Consider the following 19533-nt stretch of genomic DNA (forward strand, 5'->3'; position numbering starts at 1 on the left):
CCAGCTGGTCAGTGGCAGAGCCACAGTTCAGGTCTGATGCTCGAGGCATCTAACCCACAGCAGGGCTTTTGTTTCCTCCCAGGTGGCAGGTTAGGTGTGTTATCCAGGAGATGAGGGGTGTTGTGGGGTGGAGTTAGGCCTTGGATTAAGGGCGGGTGCTAGTCTCACCCCATGTAAGTGGAACAAGGCAGACAGCAGGGCTGGCGGCCTGAGAGCAGTGGGGAGAGGCTCATGGAGTCTGATTCCCCTGGGTGGGAGAGGGGTTTTCTGCCAGGAAGCCATGGGCAGCTGTGCTGGCTTTGCTGTGTGGTCACTGGATGGGAGGTGGACTCAGGAAGTGCTCATTCCCACCCTGTTGCTCTAGTCAAGGGACCCCACGCTCAGCACTGGGGTCTCACCCTTTCCCTTCCCCCTCTGTGCTGGTGCGTCCACCCTATCCGTTCCCAGGATGCTGCCCTCCTCCAAGGCAGCATCCAAGGAAACCACCAGCAGCTGGGAACTCATAGCCCCATTGTTTCTCTCCCTTTGTCCTTTGCAGGCCTGGTTTGCACCCTAGACACCTCCAGCTCCACCCTGCGGCTTCATCCATGTGGCTGTCACTCTCCTGGAGAGGGCTCCATGCCCGGTGCTCCATCAACTCAAGGTTGACCTTGTCCCCAGAGCCCTTTCAGACCCATTTCTTTGCCCATCTCTTCTGGAAGCTCTGCTCCCTCGGCTCTAAGCTGCCGTCTCCACTTAGGAGCTGCGCTGTTCATTTGGTTGTGAGATGTAGTGAGTCATTTTCTTCCTCTATTGTGGCATAATTTGCATACAGCAAAAGGCAGACATCTTGAAGTCTAGAGTTTGATGAGTTTGGACAACTTCATTCATCTGTGTAACCCACACTCCTATGAAGATGAGAACATTTTTGGTCAGGTGTGGAAGTTCATGCCTGTAATCCTAACACTTTGGGAGGCTGAGGGAGAATTGCTGGAAGCCAGGAGTTTGAGACCAGTCTGGGCAACATAGTAAGACCCCCTGTTTCTAGAAAAAAAAAAAAATAGAAAGAATTGCTATTTGGGAATCTGGCTTAGCCAAAAAAAAAAAAAAAAAAAGAAAAAGAAAACATTTCCCATCACCTGAAAATTTACAGTAAGTCTCTTTCCAGCCCCAGACAATCTCTGATGTGTTTTTTGTCACTAGAGATTAGTTTGATCTCTTCTGTAACTTCATAAATGCATTTTCCTGATGACAAGTAATGTGGAGCCTCTTTTTATTTTACTGGCCATCTATAGATTTTTTATTAAGTATATTTTCAAGTCTGCTCATTTTCTCAAAATGAATTTTAAAAACATTATTATCAAGTTGTAGGAATTCTTTGTATATTCTGGATATAAGTCAAATACATGTGTTTCAAATATGTTTCCCCAATCTGTGGTTTGCCTATTCATTTTCTCAATAACATATTTCAAAAAGCAGACGTTTTAAATCTTGAAAAAGTTCAGTTATCATCTTTTTGGGTATTAATGTTTTCCGCGTCCTTTCTAAAATGTCGTTGTCTATCAAAGGTCAAAAAGACGGTCCCCTGTGTCTTTTTCTTTAAGCCGTGTAGTAAGTTTTTGGCTTTTATATTTAGGTCTATGCTCTGACTCAAATTGATTTTGTGTGAAGTAGGGTGTCGAGATTTTTCTTTCTGTCCTTATATGAGTAACTTGTGGCTCCAGCATCATTTGTTGAAAAGGCCTTCCTTTCTCCATAGGACTGATCTGGCATCCTGGTTACTTCTTATTAATAATAAAGTAGAGATGACTTCAAATGATTCATTTTTGGTACATTAACAGCTGTTTAAAAATAGATTTCAAAGTTTCCTTTATACTAATGTCAAGCTCATACATGTGCATTGTAAGGTCCTTTCTTTCTTTCTTTCTTTTTTTTTTTTTTTTTTTTTGAGACAGAGTCTCCCTCTTGTTGCCAGGCTGGAGTGCAATGGTGTGATCTTGGTTTACCGTAAGCTCCTCCTCTGGAGTTCAAGCGAGTCTCCTGCCTCAGCCTTCAGAGTAGCTGGGATTACAGGCATATGCCACCACACCTGGCTAATTTTGTATTTTTAGTAGAGATGGAGTTTCTTTTTGTTGGTCAGGTTGGTCTTCAACTCCTGGCCTCAGATGATCCATCTGCCTCGGCCTCCCAAAGTGCTGGGATTACAGGTGTGAGCCACTGCGCCCAGCCAAGTCCTTTCTTAATTGGGAGAGCAGGGGCAAATCGTGCTCTGTACACAGCCACGGGTGCACCTGTGTCCTGCACATGAGTTTCCAATAGCCGAGGGTGCAGCAGTGACCATGGCCCGGGAAGTGTTCCTTGGGATAGTGTTAACACACTGATTTCCTTTTTGGATGGAACCTTGTGTTTAAGCAGTCTCAAGAGCCCACCTTGCTTTCTACTGTTGAACTCAACATTCTCTCCGTTGTTTTGCATGTGAGAGCATGCCACGTCCTTCCTAGGGCTTAGATCCAGAATAGACAAAGACACACTTCACTTGGGGAGGGAAGGCTATGGAGGGCAACACACTGTTCATATTCACAGCGTTCCCATCTGCCTTCCATGCTTGGCAGGCACATGGCATGGAGGGAAGGCCACGGGCTTTAGTCTCATGGAGAAGGGGCCTTAAATTCTATCTCCAAAACCCACAAATCAAGGACTCAGGCCTGGTCCTCGGGCCTCGTGTTCTCAACTCCCAAGTTGATATATTGTGGCTACCTTTGGCGGAGTTTTTGTGAGGTTAAAACGAGATGCATCAAGTTTTACACACATGATTTCCCTACTCCTTGCTGAGCCATTCACACTAAGGCGAGAGATTATAACCTCTGTTTTAGGGTTGAGGAAATTCAGGCTCAGGGATGTTCGTGGCTCCTTGGTGGCGGAGCTGGGTTTAGATCCCCAGTGTGGCCTTGGGTTTGGTCCAGGGCTCCGAGGACACTCCTGCCCCACTCTCCTCCTGAGCGCAGCCCCTGTCAGAAGGGGCTAGAGAAAGGGCCAGGGCAGGGTGCTCTCATCCACATTGCTAGAATCTCCTGCGGCCCTTGCCTTTGAATTGGGCACCAGCTGTGTCTTTTTTGTTTGTTCGTTTGCTTTTTCGACTTTCTAAGCAATGAGGCATTCCTGGGTACAGAAGCCACTTAGCCAGAGAGTCAGCATACTGCGGAGTGATTGCTGAGGTCAGAAATCAGCCCATTCCCTCCCTCCCACTGGCCCAGCTCCTGGGTGCTAGGATACATCCTCCTGGGGACACTATCCCCTTGTAGGGTCCGAAGACTGTTCGGTTCAGAGTTTCCTCTGTCCCTCAGGACATCTGACTTGCCTTCCTGAAGTCACTGTGGTTGCAAGTGTAAAGCTATTGACCACTTTGAACATCTGAGGATAAAGTGGGACTTCTAATGGTTTTGACATAGAACCCACAGCTGGTCCCAAGGGCCCATGCCCTGTAGCCTAGCACCTTATGAAAGGGTCCCATGGCCTGTTTGTGGCTACCACTGTTGTCTTGGAAGTTGAAGCCCCATGCAGTGGATGTCACCACCACGGTGGTGGCCCACCTGCTTTCACCCTGGTCCGGAGTGAATCCCTAGCCCCGGCTGTAGGTGTGTCTGGGCAAGTGCACAGGGGGAATACAAGGCAAGGATATAACCGCAGACTTGGATGTGAGGCCTTCTTAAATTCTGACTTTGCAATGGCTCCTTGAACACGTGAACCTCTCACCTGGAGAACGGGGAGCATGGGGGCCTGCTGGAGGGGGTGGAATGAGACCGTGCATGTGGACTCCACCAGGGCTGGGCCTTGTCCGCCCTGCTCATGGCTCTATCTCTCACACATAAGACAGCAGCTCCAGTCTCTGGGGCTCAGACTGTGGGGTGCTGCACCTGCTCACCACAAATGTCAGCTGCTGTGATCCCTGTTAACATCCCTGTTAACATAGCGATGGTAGTGCCCCGCCTACCTGCAGATGGGGAGAGCACAGACAGCCCTGGCCAGGAGCCACTAAGTGCTCCTCAAGTCATCATGGCCAGTGGGCAGTGCGGACAGCTCCCACCGTGAGAACCGAGAACACACATATGCCCACTGGGGAGTCTGGGTAAGCATTCGAAGGGGCATATGGGGCACATGGGGCATTTGAAGGCCACCATACAAAGTTCACTCACCTGCTTTTCCTATATATGAAAAAAATAGAGCTTCCAGAGCTGAGGGGCTTCCTTTCCCATCGCTTGGCTGCCTGACCACCAGCCACCGCTGGGAGCATCGGGCCCCTGTGGAACTTTGCTGACTTGTTTAGGACCTGGGCACAGCCAGGAGCAGAGCAACCTGGGGAGGGGACAAAGACACAAATGGCTGTTGAGACTGCATGGCCCTCTGCTCTACGTGAGGCTCCACTGCTCACAGAATTTATGCTCACGACGTTCCCAATTGCTAGTGCCTGCTGGCCCCGGTCTTGCCAGCATCTTCAGAGGCCTATCATAGGGACAGCTAACACACGTGCTGGAAGGATCCTTGGTCCTCAGCTCCAGGATGTGGGCGTTTAGACCATCCTTACAAGGAGGGAAACTCTGTGTAAGGTTGTTCTCTCACGTCACCGTGTCTCGAAGCACCAGATGACAGGACTGTAGGGAAAGTTCTCCAAAAGGCCACAGAGTTACGAGTCAAGCTCAAGTGCCCTTTGGAAAGGCTCTCCAGCATTTTCCGAGGTGTTGCAGCCCCAGCCTGGCCTGTCCTGAGCCCCGTGGGGGCCTTCCACCTAAAGACACCCTCAGGATCTCTGCTTCAATGTGTTGTTTGGAAAAACGCTCTGGAAACCCCAGTTCGAGGCCCAGCTCTACAGTACTTCACTGTTACAGTGCCTCTGGGAAAGTCGCTTTGTCCCTTTGTGCTTCAGTGTCCTCACGTACAGACCGGGGGGACAGGTAGATGCCCTACGGGATCTGTTCTGGTTTGGATGGTTCCCGCTTCCATCTTTTTCTCCCCGAATAATGATCAGAGCAGCGCCCCTTCTTGATGTCTTGTCAGGTGCTGGGTTCTGCGGTGAGGGCTGTGCATGGTGTCTCACACTGCCCTCACCACAGGCTCTGCTGCAGGTGCTATCATCACCCCCATTTGACAAACGAGGAAACTGGGCCTTCCGGGGAGGGTCACAGCCATCATGCTGGCATTGGTCACCATGCTGTCCTTCCTATGGGAATCATGTGTTTCTTGAGCTGCAAAGTGACTTCATCTAATGGATTAATTTACCTTGTTTTTCCCTCTTTCATTATTTATTCTCCTGTGGGAGTCACATGAAAAAGTTAAGAGCTGGATGTCCCCTTGGCTCCCTGGTGGTAGGGAAGGCTCACTTCTGGCACAAGTGCTAGTCAGTCAGAGTGGACCCTGAGGGGGTCTGCACAAGTCCCCGTAGCAACATAACGAAGGTCTAGGGAGCGGTAAAGAGACACAGGCCCTACGGTCAACCCACTAGTGTTTACACAATTTTCTTTTTTGAGACAGGGTCTTGCTTTGCTGCTCAGGCTGGAGTGCAGTGGCATAATCATGGCTCACTGCAGCCTCGACCTCCTGGGCACAAGCAATCCTCCCACACTGGCCTCCCAAGTAGCTGGCACTACAGGGGCATGCCACTATGTCCAGCTGATTTTTCAAATTTTTTGTAAAGACAGGGTCTCACTATGTTGTCCAGGTTATAGACAGACATTCTTAATGTGGAGGCCGTGGACTTTAGTGTGAGGCCTGCCACCTCCTGCATATGCATCCTCAGTCACAGACAAGGGAACAGAGGCCTCAAGAAGTCACGGCTTAGGTCATGGCCAACTCCTGTGACTTCTCCAGGCCTCTGTTCCCTCACTTGTAAGATATAAATAACAGTCGATCCCACCTCATGGAGTGTTGAGGGAAATGTTCAAGAAAGGCCTCTGTGAACCCTTTGGAATGTCAGCAATGTCAGCCCTACTCCAGGACCTTAGTATAGGGTTTGGCACAAATATAGCGTCATATAACGATGTTTCAGTCAACAACAGATGGCACAGGGGATGGTGATAATACCGTATTTTTACTGTAACTTTTCAGTTTAGAGATACAAATAACATTTGTTACAAGTGCCTACAATATTCCGCACAGCACAGTAACATGCCGTATTACTTCATTCTTGCATTGCTATGAAGAAATACGTGAAACTGGGTGATTTATAGAGAAAATATTGGCTCACAGTTCCACAGGCTGCACAGGAAGCCTAGTGGCTTCTGCTTCTGGGGAGGTCTCAGGGAGCTTTCACTCATGGAGGGAGGTAAATCAGGAGCAGGCGTCTTTCACATGGCAGGAGCAGAACCAAGAGGGTGGCGGGGAGGGAGGGACTACACATTTTTAAGCAACTGGATCTCATGAGAACTCAGTATCATGGGAACAGTACCGAGCACATGGTGCTAAACCATTCATGGGAAGCTGATCTCCATGATCTAATCACCTCCCACGGGGCCCCTCCTCCAACACTGGGGCTTACATTTAATCATGAGATTTGGGTGGGGACACAGATCCAGGCCATACCACATGCTGTGCAGGTCTGCAGCTCTGCCAATAGGCTATGCCGTGTAGCCTAGGGGTGTGGTATGCTATACTGTTTAGGTTTGTAATCAGTAGATGCCATGATGTTTGCACAACGACAAAATCGCCTATAATGCATTTCTCAGAATGTTTCACTGTTCTTAAGTGACACGTGACTGTATTTGACAAATACTGCTTAGATTCTGGGTCCCAGGAAAGCATCATGGTTTTGCATTTTATACACCTAGCTTGCTTTCTTAAAGAACGTTAATAAGTGCCTAACCAGTCATGGGGATGCAGGGACATCCTGAAGTGCTGAATCAGAAATGGCCTGCCGGCAAATGCTACTGAAGAGGAAATCACTGATCACATTGTGCCTTCCCGCTCAGATCCATCCACGTGGGGAATTGTACCCGTGGGCCCTAAAGCCCCAGACAGTGGTTTGGTTCCAGGATTGGGTGTGGGACCTGGGGTATGGCTTCCTTAATTCTCTTGCAAATCCAAGGGAAGAGTCCAAATTAATCACATGGTAAGATGACATTAAAGCTATTCCTTCCCTTAGGAAAGCAGCTGCCCACCCCCATGCCGCTAGCTGATAATGGCCACTCCTCATCAAATATTTATCCCAGCACCTGCAGTCCTCCATCAGCCTCCAGCATCATGCCAGGGATGGAAGCTGATTATTAAAACTGGTCATGAATGAGGCAGGCAGACTACAAAGTGCCTGGGATGGAAAGGGGGGAACATCAAAGCCCCATATTCTTCCTTAAAGGTCGCCTTCTGGAAGGGGAGGCTTCCTGCTGGGAAAACTTAAAGGGAGTTTGAGGACCTGGCCCCTCTGTGTGCCTCCAAGACTCTGGGGCAGCTCTTGCCCCTTCCCTTCCTCTCCAGTGGGGCAGAAGGCAGCTAAGCCCAAGTCCTGGGGCCAGAGGCCTGACTCCAAGCCATGGGTTTATGAAAAGCAAATAGATATCCTGCCCAGGCTCAAAGATGCAACTCCCTTCACTTTCAAGGGGAGACCCGGCATTTCATTAGTGCCCTCTTTGAAGCCTGCCCTTTGCAAAGCTGAAAAAGAAGAGAAGGGAGGAAGGAATGGAAGCTGATTCAAAAAGCTTCCTGTATTGTACCTGGAATTTCTGATGTCCCTCTGTGTGGCTTCACTCATTACATGGGTGGAGGAGCCTGTCAGGCAAGAAATCATGCCTGGTGCTTAATGGAACCCAGGGACCAATTAACCATACTGAGCACCAATGCCAGCGGGCAAAGCACTTCTAAAAGGAATAGGAAAAGACCTTCCCCCTTTCCCCAAATAAAAGACAAATGCTTTGTCAACAGCTTTTCAAGAGTGATCTTTTATTTTCTGAAAGTCCTAAAACCGATCCATTTATCGAAAGATGATTGATGCCCCAGTTCAAAAACCATATCTTTTTCTCTTTCAGCAAATCCTGAAGCCCCAAGAGGGCTTTGGCCTGAGTAAAGTGGCGACATCAGAACCTGCCCTCCACGCCCAACAGCTGGACTGCGGCCTCCTGCACAGCCTGATGGATGTGACTGACCTCTTTCTGGGACAGAGTCCGTTCCATGTGGCGATAGGTGATACGGTAGCAGTGGCTGGTCCTGTGCGTCCTACAGAATGGGGAAGAGAACACAGGGGAGTGAGGGATGAGGCTGGTCTTGTGCGTCCCAGAGACAGGAAGAGAACACAGATGAGTGCGGGATGGACGAGGCTGTGCCTGCAGGAGCAGTGTGGCTCGCCCAGCCGGATCTCCCCAGCTGCAGTGGAGAACAGAGGCTGGGATCCAGGTACCACTTATTGCTAACAATCTGCATCTTTTACAGGGGGAGAAGGTGATAGTCAGGGAGACATTAGCTTGACTAATGGAGGCTGCTGGTTTCTCCTGGACTGGATATATCAAAGTCCCCTGGGAGGGAAGCTGACAAATTTGATTTCCTAATACACCCTGGAGATCTGGATTCAGCAGGTGGGAGGTGAGGCCTGCGCTTTTGAGCCTGGCCCAGGTTCTCCATGTGATTCTCCACAGGGTCAGGGGTCAACCCAAGTGTGCCTCCTCCTTTTTCATGTCATGGAAGGTAATTGTGTTTGTGAGGCACACTGCAGTATCAGCAAGGCTCGAGGCAAGGCTGAAGGACTTACTCCTTCAGCACCCCCTGTCGGCTGTCTGGGAAGCATACAGGCCATATATGCCATGTATGTGCTGTGCAGACAATTACTTTAGTCTCTTCTTCTTTACTACATTGGTGTTGACTTGGCTTGCATGGAACAGCTGAGTGATCCTGGAATACATGGAGATGACAGCAGTAGGTCCTTCTATTTGGATGGCAGATGATAAGACACACTGGTCAGTTGATCTCATCAGAAAGACCCCGAGGCCACAAACTGGTGGATTACCTGAGGTCAGGAGTTAGAGACCAGCCTGGCCAACATAGTGAAACCCTGTCTCTACTAAAAATACAAAAAAGTAGCCGGGCGTGGTGGCAGGCACCTGTAATCCCAGCTAGTTGGGAGGCTGAGGCAGGAGAATCACTTGAATCTAGGAAGCGGAGGTTACAGTGAGCCAAGATTGCGCCACTGCACTCCAGCCCAGGCGACAGTGCGAGAATCCCACCCCCCCCCAAAAAAGAGTTAATTTTATGTTATGTAAAATTTTCCTCAATTAAGAAAACAAAAACCAGGAAATCTGGTTTCAGAGCCCAACTATTAACTGTCACCCTCTTCCTTTAATCCCATCGTCCTCTAAGAAGTGACAGGGTTTGCAAGCTATGGAGAAGGGTAATTTAATTGTTCTGTTAAAAAAAAAAAAGATGGAATGAGCCCACGCTCCTCTCTTGCTCTGCCCTTCCACCAACAGAGGGCACAGCTGGAGAGGAAGAATGACAGTGAGTGGGGTGCGGTGTGCCTGGGGCACAGATGCTTTAATGTCTTTTCTGCTTATAGCGGCATTAAAGGTGGTCTGGGAAGCCAGACAGCTGGCTGGGGAAATGAGTGCTGCCAGGGTAAGGAAGGAAGGGTAAGGGCATGGGGCCGGGGTGGGCACCATGACGTTGCCACTGCCCTCCCCCAACTCATCAGGCACATTCATCAGGACAAGAAACCTGCCCCAAAGGAGAGAACAGGCTGCACTGACTACCTGGAGTTTTAGAAGCAAATAAAAGTTCTCTTTTATGTACTTCACAGCTTCTACTCGTAGGCAAAGTAAATGAGATTGCCCATTACTGAGTCTGAGAGGTCAAATCCCATTATAAGGAGTTTGAAGAGAGATTCTAAAAAAAAGTTTTTTGGTGCTGCAATTTCATTGCATTGGGGTATTGGCTTAAATGAGTTGGTCCCTGGATACAGCTTGAATTTTAAAAATATTTTGGTATAGGAATCTTAGAATGTTTGAACCTGCAGGGCTTCCACTGTCACCAGTTTATTCATAGATTCCTTTGGTCATTCGACAACCAGCATGTTCCAGTCACTGGGCTAGACACAGATAAGCACATGAAGGGGAGCCAGGATCTGCCCTCAACCAGCTCACAACCCGGAGTTAGCAGCCTGCTGAGGTCCTGCAGCAATCCGGGAGCCGGCTGGGCAGAGGACCGTTCCCCAGTATGCCAATGGCAGCAGGAGGGGCTGGTACTTGCTTGGCAGTAATGTCAGCCACACCCCACATAGAACCTCATGTTCTCCCAAGATTTGCTCTTCAGCACATAATTTTTCCCACCTTTGTACCTCCCTAAGAACACTGACATGTGCCGTTTGTCTAGTACAGTGCAGCACTACAGGGCCCACCAGAAGGCTTCAGATTATCCTACCTGCTAGGAGCTTACCCCGAGAGGGGCGAACAGAATATGACAGTCATTGGCAGGTGATGAACGATATCACGGTACATGCTATGCTCACGGCCCACCTCTTCCACTCTCCCAGTGCTGCCCATCAGCTCCCCTTTGAGAGATTCAGCCTGGCTCTTCAAACTGGAAACATGACTCAAACTTTTCCTGAAACTTACTTCTACTTGGATCCTGGTCCCTGCTCCAGGGTGACTGCCACCTGACTCGACCATCCTAGACAAGAGCAGCAGCTTGTGTGGCAGCTAACAGCCAGGGCCAGAGGCGCAGCCCCATGTGGGCCGATGGGAGAGCTGGGCTGGACGGCAGAATCCAACAGCAGGGAGGGGATGGCGTACTTTGATGCCACCTCCTACCAGAGCCCTTAGACCGAAGACAAGGATGTACAGATGCTGAGTATAGTCAAGTCTGGCTCGGTCTCTCCTCTTCCTTTAATCCCAATGTTCCCTAAGAAGTGACAAGGTTTGCAAGCTATGGAGAAGGGTAATTTCTTTTAATTGCTCTGTTTAAAAAAAGATGGAATGAGCCAATGTTCCTCTCTGGCTCTGCCCTTCCACCAACAGGTGAAGGATTCTCAAAATGATAAATTCTCAAAACTATAAATGTTTAAAAGGGGTCCCTCACCAGTGCTTTCTTGTTTTGTATTTTTTTTTCCTGATCGACTTAAGTGATACAACTAACAAGTACCGAAAGTACTGCCAAGAGTGTCACTGCTCTCCAGTTCAAAGTGCGCCCAGAGAAGATTTTCTAAAGAACTCGGGGCTCTCGAGCCTCGCTGGAAAGCTGAAACAAGGGGTCAGGGTGCTAGTGAGGGTTGGAGTTCCTCTATCATACAACCACTTGGTTTACTCTGGCAACCGAATGGGCTCTGAACTCGAAATAAAACCTTTCCAGGGGATCCAGCCAAATCCCAGCTCCTGCAACATCCACAATAGTCTGCTTCTCCATCTGTGACAGAGCAACGACTTCATGTTCTTGGATGGTGCGCTCGACACCTCCCAGAATAGCTCACATATGACCAGCAATCACTGCAGCTGCCATCTATTCATGCAGGGATTACTCAACGGGAGAGAAGATGCTGTCACGGGGCAGCTTCCATTTTCAGAGTAACAAACACTGGGTTTCCCCGGCTCACTCCTCATCTGTCTCCTGCGTGTCTGATGCAGAAGCTCAGTCTGGAGCTGCCCACGTCAGAGGCACTGTGCTTGGTTGCGAGGGTCAATACACGCAAGGCTTTCACGGGCAGGGCTGGACTCAGGCAAGAGGCACAGCATGACAGGAGGAGGAGGAGGAAGTGGGGATGAGTTCCATGGCCTCTCCTGAAAATAGAGAACTCAATGGGCATGGTGGAGTGGAGAACCAGACTTTGCAGCTAGAGAAACCAGGTTCTAATTCCTGCCTTGCCCTTTGCTATCTGTGTGACTCTGGGCAGTTTACATAAACCTCCTTGCCTCAGTGACCCCATCTGCAGAGTGAGGCGAACAACACTTGGTTTCCAGGGTTAGAGAGGACCGAACGAGGGGGCACGTAGTGTTAATACAGAGCCAGCCGCCCATCGTAGGCGCTCAAAACCCACTCATCGGCCCATGTTCCTGCTTTACTCTGTGGCTTATTGGCGAGTACAATCAAACGGCGGGGTTGAGGGACTTCTATTTCCTGTGTTTCTTTTACCCTCCTCCGAACTACGACTATGACTTTGGACTGAGGATGGGAAGTGATTCTTTCCCAGGGAGCACAGATGCATTAGTTTGCTTTGGCTGCAACAGTGAAGTGAGGAGTGGAAGTCAGGGAAGGCGATGAATGATTGCTCGGAATTAGGATTAAATAAGTCGTCTGGAAACTAAGTGAATCATTTTTCCCCTTTACCCCTTTCTCTATGTTTAAAGAAAACCAAAAGAGAAGAGAAGAAGAAATTCAGACCGTGAGACTTATGGCTTTCCTAATGAACTGCTCTGGGCTTAATGCAAGAAGAGGACATGGGCCTGGGAGGCAGGAGGCCAGGGTGCCAGCCTAAGCCCCTGTGATGAATGACTGCGTGAGTCTGGGAGAGTCATTTAGCCTCCACTGGCCTCATTTTCGCCCCCAATGACAGGGCTGGAATAAATGGGCTCTGAGGCTCCTTCTGGCTCTAGAATCCCAAGAGTCAGCTCAGAAGACAGAAGAGATCCTGTTACTTTTATTTATTTTTTTGAGACATGGTCTCGCTCTGTCACCCACGCTGGAGTGCAGTGGCACAGTGGCATAATCACGGCTCACTGCAGCCTCGACCTTCTGGGCTTCAGCGATCCTTCCACCTCAGCCTCCCCCAATAGCGGGGAACCACAGGTGTGCACCACCATGCCTGGTTAAGTTTTTGATTGTTTTGTAGAGACAGGGTCTTGCTACATTGCCCAGGCCAATCTCAAACTCCTAGGCTTGAGCAATCCTCCATTATTCCCAGAGTCTACACAGGAAGAAAGGGCAAGGCTAGGATGGGCCCGTGATCTGAGTGATGAGAGCCAGAGGGAAGCGTGCTGGCCTAATGAGGGCTGAGGGCAGTGTGGCAGGGCCCATTGAGAAAGCCATCGTGCAGATGAGGGGGCTCCAGCAGTAACAATGCTCTGGACACCTCTCCGCCCCCTCCATCTATTCCCTTTGTTATTTCGCAAATACCATACATGCACTCCCCACAGCTAAGAGGCTCTCCTCGTTCTCAGAACAGTCTGTCCTGGGCCTGACGCTCCTGTGGGGCCGTTCTGAACGGTGCCTCCGCCAGCTCCCAGCCAGCGAACACCAGTGTTGCTGCTCCCTGCTGCTGCTGGGCCTATGAGTTCCTCCCATAGGGGTTTCTGTTCCTCAGAGTCAGTCACAAGAAACCAGTCCAGATGGTTCCTCTGACAGTTACTGCCTTGGGAAAGACAACTCCAATCCAGGCCTTGATGGAGGCAGGGCCAGAGGCAGAGAGATGGCCTCCCCCGCCGGGCCCAGCTCCTAGCCAGCGCACGTTGGCAATGTAAGAGTTCCTTAGAGACACGCGTTTTGCAGGCAAGAAATACTTTTTAACATCAAATACTCGCCAAGTCCTCAGGGATGTTTCAAAACACCCCCAGGTTTTTATTCTCATCACTCCCTGTGACTTCTCTGGGTACCACCGAACACCGCCTGGCGGATGTGGCTGAGCTCCCTGGTCCTTGCATGCGTGTGTATGTGAAAATAACTGCTCTGGGGAAACCTTCTAATGGAATCTCTCGTGGAGAGGCTTGGGATGCAGACTAGCCTAGCTCTACCACTTCTCAGTTACAGAGTCTTGGGCCAGTTCTTAATTTCTAGTCCCGGTTCTCCTTCTAAAATATAGATCATGAACTGATAGAGTTTTTGAAGTAACTGAATGAAAAAGATGTATAGGTAAAATGTTTAGTGTCGTTCAGGTTAACAGTTAACATTGGTATTATTATTTAGGTAGCTGAAGATGATCGCGCCTCTACTTTGGCCCACACAAAAAAACCTGAATGGCCTTAGACAAATTATCTGAGCTTCAACTTCCTCCTCTGTACTGATGGATCACTGATATGATGCAGGCTACAACACAGATGAGCCCTAAACACACGATGCTCAGGGATTATTACTAGAAATAGAAGTTGGCAACCCACATTTTACTGAAAAACAAAACAAATTGGGCTCACTTGTGTGCACACGGCAGGGTGGCTGCAGTGAGTCTCATGTGATTGGTTCTGGCCCTCCCCGGATGGAGCAACTCCATGATTTCATTAGCTTAGCAATGAAGATAACTTGCATTGTATACAAATGATCCTTTTTTTTAGATCCTCCCCTCATAATGCTATGGCAGGATTTGGTCATATTTAACACATTCTTTTCAGCTGTTTCATTATCTTCTAAGCCATCCTCTTACATTTCGAACACGAAGTAATGTCTCATTTTGCACAGATTTCCAAAGCCCTGTGCTTTTCGTTTGTGTGGAAAATTTGGAAGAGATTTTATTTTTCTCTCTGGCTTAGTCTGCAGAGCCAAAGTCAACAGAGCTAACTTTAACTCTGTACTGTTACAAGGCAGCCTCCCAATCGTGTCGACACTTTGGTGGATGAGTCAGGTTACAGAACAGAAGATTTGTGGCAGGTGAAGTGCTCAATTTCCAACTCAAGCAACTGATCAGCTCTTACTTGTTCTGTACGGAACTGGACCTTGCAGCTCGTACAAACAGAGGTACGGACTGCTTGATCAATACATAAATATTCATGGAGTGGCTGCTCTGTGCATGACACAGTGGCAGGGTGAGGGGAAGACGTATCTCAAAAGTTACAGAAAGGATTAGGCTATATTACAATCCGCATGGGGTGAAGACATTCATAAATGAAAAGACAGTCAATAGGATGACGCCGTTAATACTGAATGTTAAATAAATGACATGGACCATAGACAACTTGGAGGTCAGCAAAGACTGGCAGAGGAGATAGGATTTGGTCTGGATGTTAAAGCACAAGTAGAATTTTGACAGGTGGAGAGCAAGGAGCGCAGTCCAGCTGGCAAAACATCACCAGAGGTACTGGTGGCAAGGGGCATTCATTGTATTACTTCCCCTTCCATTTCAACAAAGATTTGCTGAGTGTATGTTCCAGGTACAAATGACCCAATACTGCAGGGACCTCTTCTGATCTACTGGGAGCGGACAGGCTGTGTATAATCACAGTAGGAAGCTGGCTTTGGCCATGGCAATGTCGACAAAGTGGTTCCTCCTGCCCAGGAGTGATCAGAGCAGTTTCACCGACTAGTGCCAAGTGAACTGGCAATGGAAGGATGGGACATGGCTTTGCCACATGGGTAGGAGGTACAGAGGAAAAGCTCTTTCTACACAGGGAACAGACAGAATTGTGAGCATTCATAGACCAGTCCAAGGAGAAGCAAATAGTTCAGAGCAGCTGGTCTGCATGTACAGAGGGTAGAAGACCGAAACGGGGTGGGATGCTGCAGGGTGGGGTGGGGTCACAGGGGAGGGCCTTATATTTCTGTTTGAGAAGACCCCGTCACAAATCCATCATTCAGCAAGCAACACGAACAACTGGGTGCAGGATCAGGTCCTGAAAAGACTCCTCTGAAAGGCTGGGATGACTGAACTCTGAGCAGCTTCACTGCATACAGAGGCTGGCCTCCTGTTCACTTCAGGTCTCATTCCTGGCAAATAAGAATGGGCTACTGAGATGTTAAACAAAGGGCTTGGACCATAAACAAGTTGGAGGTCAGAAAAGACAGGCAGAGGATATGAGAGTACCTTGTCAGCCATATGGTATTAACAGCCGCCTATGCAAGGAGTGCACATCACCCTCAACCCCCATTATTCATAAGTAGAATTCCCTGTGACTGTGATATGTTGGAAAACTTTTATTTCTTTAGTGACTACTGGAAGAAATAGGTTAATTACTTTAAGACTCAGTGTCAGTTAATTATGAAGGAATTACAGATTGATAAAGAGAAATTTATATACATTTCCAATGATACTGTTATTTCGCGAATACCTTTGAGGGGAACTCTGGGTCTAATTAATTGCACCATCTCTTGACAAACAATGAGAGATCGAAGGGAAGAGACATAAAACAAGGATTTGGCTGGCAGGATGAACCTCCTGCATCTATAATATTCTAGGCTGGAATATAGCAGTGATATCCTGATTAAGTATTTATTATACAAGTAACATGTTCATGAAGTCATAAAGTCCAAGGAAGGCACCTGAGGGGTCTTCTGGCCCACGCTTGAGCTCTGCAAGGCCTTATGTTGGACACTTCTGGGGCAGCGGATTCCATGCTCTGACAGCGCGGGCTGAGAGGGAGCTCTCCTTATACTGAGCTGATGAGTGAGTCCTGTGTTTCTCCTCACTGGTCCTGGATTCACTCCAGTCCTTCTCCCCCATGACAGCCTTCAAAATCCTCTACTCATTATTGGCAGCAAAACAGCATGACAGCCCTGGCTAGGGAACGCCAGGCCCACTGGTGGTCAGAGTGGGAAGGGACCCTGGAGGCAGCACACAGGATATTTGCCATCATCCACCCAATTAATTTATTCATTCAGCAAATGAATGCCACCATTCATTCATGGCATATGACCGCCCGCCATATGCCATGTATTCTGCTAGGTACTGGGGACCTAACTGAGATGTGGGTCACCTTCTGCAGAAGCCTAACATGCAGACCCTGACTCAATAACGGATGAATGAATGACTCTCACACCATTACAGTGATTTAAGAGGGCCAGGGATAGCCATCGGCTGCTTTCAGAGGGCGAAATGCAACCAATCGACCAAAACCCTCTGTCTGTCCACAGGTATATTCATAACAGAGGTTCTAAGTCAACACACTCCTGGATAGTTAACATGGTTAAAAGAGTGGCTTTATGAATGGTAAAAGCTTTAGGCTTCAGGCCAGGAGTAAACACTATTATCAGGCAATTTCCCTTTGATTTCCCCCTGAGAGGGCCACACAGCACAAAATTCACAAGAGTAATCAGGGTAGAGGCAAAGGGATGTGGGGTAAACAGACTTAACTGGGAAATCCTTGTCCCTATTTTCTCCCTAACTTAATGGATCGGCCGGCTGCCGTCAGCCTGCCCCAGTAAAACCTTTCAGCCTTCAAAAGGTTTGAGACTACTAAAACTTCCCCTAAATATTTTCTGTAATATTTTGCCAACCACCCCAGGTGAATTCCAACACCTAATGGTGGAATAAAACAAAACAAAACAAACAAGACGTGACTTGTAGAGGCGACCGAGTAGCATAGAAGACAGGCATTAGTTAAAGAATTACAAGAAATGTAAATTACACAGTGCTAAAGCTTATGGAGGAAAGGTACATGGTGCCATGAGGCTACATGAAAGGGTTATTAAAGGTCAAGGAACGTTCCCTGTGGAAGTACCAACAAGCTAAGGCCCGACACAGCGTAGGAGCCGACGGGGTGAAAGGAAGTGAGAGTGGGTGGTGGGCAGTCCCAGACTCAGGGGATGGTGCATATAAAGGCTCTGTTGTCTGAGTTCAAGTTCCTATTCTCCTCCTCTGAGTTATAGGATCTAGGTAGATGGCTTACCTTCTCTATGTATGAGTTTTCTCATCTGTAACATGGAGAAAACAGTCTGCCTGTCATGTCAGGCAGGGAAGCATGGTGAAGCTCAGCTTGGAGCACCACCATCTCAGGGTCTCCTAGCTTAGATCTTTTTTTAATCTAATGAAACAGAACCCCGATCTCTCTGCCCTTCCTATTTGTACCCCCTAAATTACACTGGATGTGGCACAGCCCAAAGCAAAGCTGCTCTAGCTGAAGGGGCAAGAGGATCTCACATGCTGGCCTCGGTCCCACTCAATGCAGCCCTCCCCATCTGCTCTGCAGAACCCCTAAGGCTCAGGAGACAACTTTAAATCACCTCTGTCTTTCATAATAGGAGAAAGCGATGCTTCCAGAGGCAGTGATTTGCCCAAATTCATCACAAAATTTACGAATCCAAGCGAAATTTGTTGAAGATATGATGGGAACTCATCTGGGGGAATACATTCTTCTAAGGAGAGGGAAATCCTTGCTCTGCAGAGCATAAAGGCAGCAAGATAAGCAGAAAACAGCTTGCAGAGGCCAGACACTGGGTTCTCGGCTTAGAGCTCCTCTTTGTATGAGAAGTGACTTGGTGTGAGTCCCTTCACGGCTCTAAGCCTAGATATCCCTGTTTTATAGTAGGGATTCCAGCTGCCTCACAGTGTTATCCAAAGTGGACAGGTTTTTAAGGTACTTTATAATTATAAATGACTATTTCAATTTATCACCATAGAAGGGAGACTTCATTTTTGCAAATGGCCCAGCAACATTCAGAGCCAAAACTGGTGAGAAAAAGTAATCTGATTGATTAATATTCCATCTGTCAAAAGAAGGCATAACTATAAAGTAGCAAGATGTGATTCCTGATGTGGCTTATTATTGGGTCTATAAAAATTCTTACAAAAAGAAAAAAGGGAGAACTGGCTGCATTACAGGACTTCCACATGGACCACGTGGAAGGTGTAGTGTTTGTCTGAACTCAGAAGTTGCTCGAATGTTTGCGCTTACTACTTTATGGCCGTATCACCGTTATGGCACAGGTCTCGTGGATTCATTTTTACCTTCTAGAGAGGATCGTGACTACCCTATGACACCTCTTCACCTGAAGAGCTAATATGACAAACTGATGGAAACGCATCCTAGAACCATGTACTTCTATATGAAAACAACTTTTAAATTCTAAATATGCATAAAACGAACGAAAGCTCTGGGCCTTGCCATCACAGTGTTTGTAAAATTGAAGACTTTTTGTTAATAGTAACTGAAGCAACAATAGGGGCAATGAACAATTATAAAATTACGCAGCTTCCAGAGCGCTTGTACCCACATGATCTCACTGGCTGTGATCAGCACAGCCATCCTGAGAGGCGGACACTGTCACCTCCTTTTGCAGAGCAGGGAGCAGGCCCAGAGAGATAAAGTGACTTAGTGAAGGCCACAGCTAAGATATGGCCTGGCTGGGGCTGGGCTCACTTCCTTGTCCTTAAACTCTGCTCATATTTCACCCAAGCACATTCTGTTCAGCTCATTAGTGTCCACTCATCATCAACGGCCCTTAAACAGTTATTATTCACTAATTAAATTCTAGGATGCTTCTGGAATATGACTATGACTTTAATTACAAAAAGAAAAAAAATGATTTCATTGGTAGAACAGTGTAAGGAGTAAAATGGAAGAAAAGGTGAAAGAAGAAAGAAAAATATTTTAAAGGGAAGAATGATCTATTTTGTATTAAGTTCTAGGTACTTTAATGCATCTCATTTTTATCTTCCTAATAGAAAAAAAGATGAATAAATTAGAAAGTTAGAATGAGGAAAAATACAAGGTGGATGGAGTCAGGAAGGCAGACCTGGAAAACACAGAACACAGATTTGCAGGTCCTGAGTTCAACTAGTCGAGATATCAACTCGGTTTAGAACTTGTAACCAAAACGAAAGGAAAGCTCCATCCATTTTGTGGTTTGACTTGCCCCAGAGGAGAAGACACCACAGTTCTTTAGGAAAGCAAAATGTATCCCACATAAAATTCTAAAATAATTTTTTAGGTGAGGCTTGATACAGAGAAGTTTATGATT

The 19533-nt window shown here is 47.9% G+C and overlaps 1 protein-coding gene across 2 annotated transcripts in view; it reads right to left on the reverse strand.

Moving 5' to 3' along the window:
- Positions 1–7882: 7882 nt before the first annotated feature.
- The window catches only part of FARS2 (phenylalanyl-tRNA synthetase 2, mitochondrial), a 523925-nt gene continuing 512274 nt past the window's right edge, over positions 7883–19533 (reverse strand). For both annotated transcript variants that reach the window (XM_032250125.1, XM_032250124.1), the window contains one exon: positions 7883–8175. In XM_032250125.1, the coding sequence (XP_032106016.1) occupies positions 7903–8175 (273 nt within the window). In that variant the 3' untranslated portion in view covers positions 7883–7902. The remainder of the gene's footprint in view (positions 8176–19533) is intronic.

This window comes from Sapajus apella, unplaced genomic scaffold (genome assembly GCF_009761245.1).
Source record: "Sapajus apella isolate SASKATOON/1434 unplaced genomic scaffold, GSC_monkey_1.0 scaffold70, whole genome shotgun sequence".
In the NCBI taxonomy this organism is placed as follows: domain Eukaryota; kingdom Metazoa; phylum Chordata; class Mammalia; order Primates; family Cebidae; genus Sapajus; species Sapajus apella.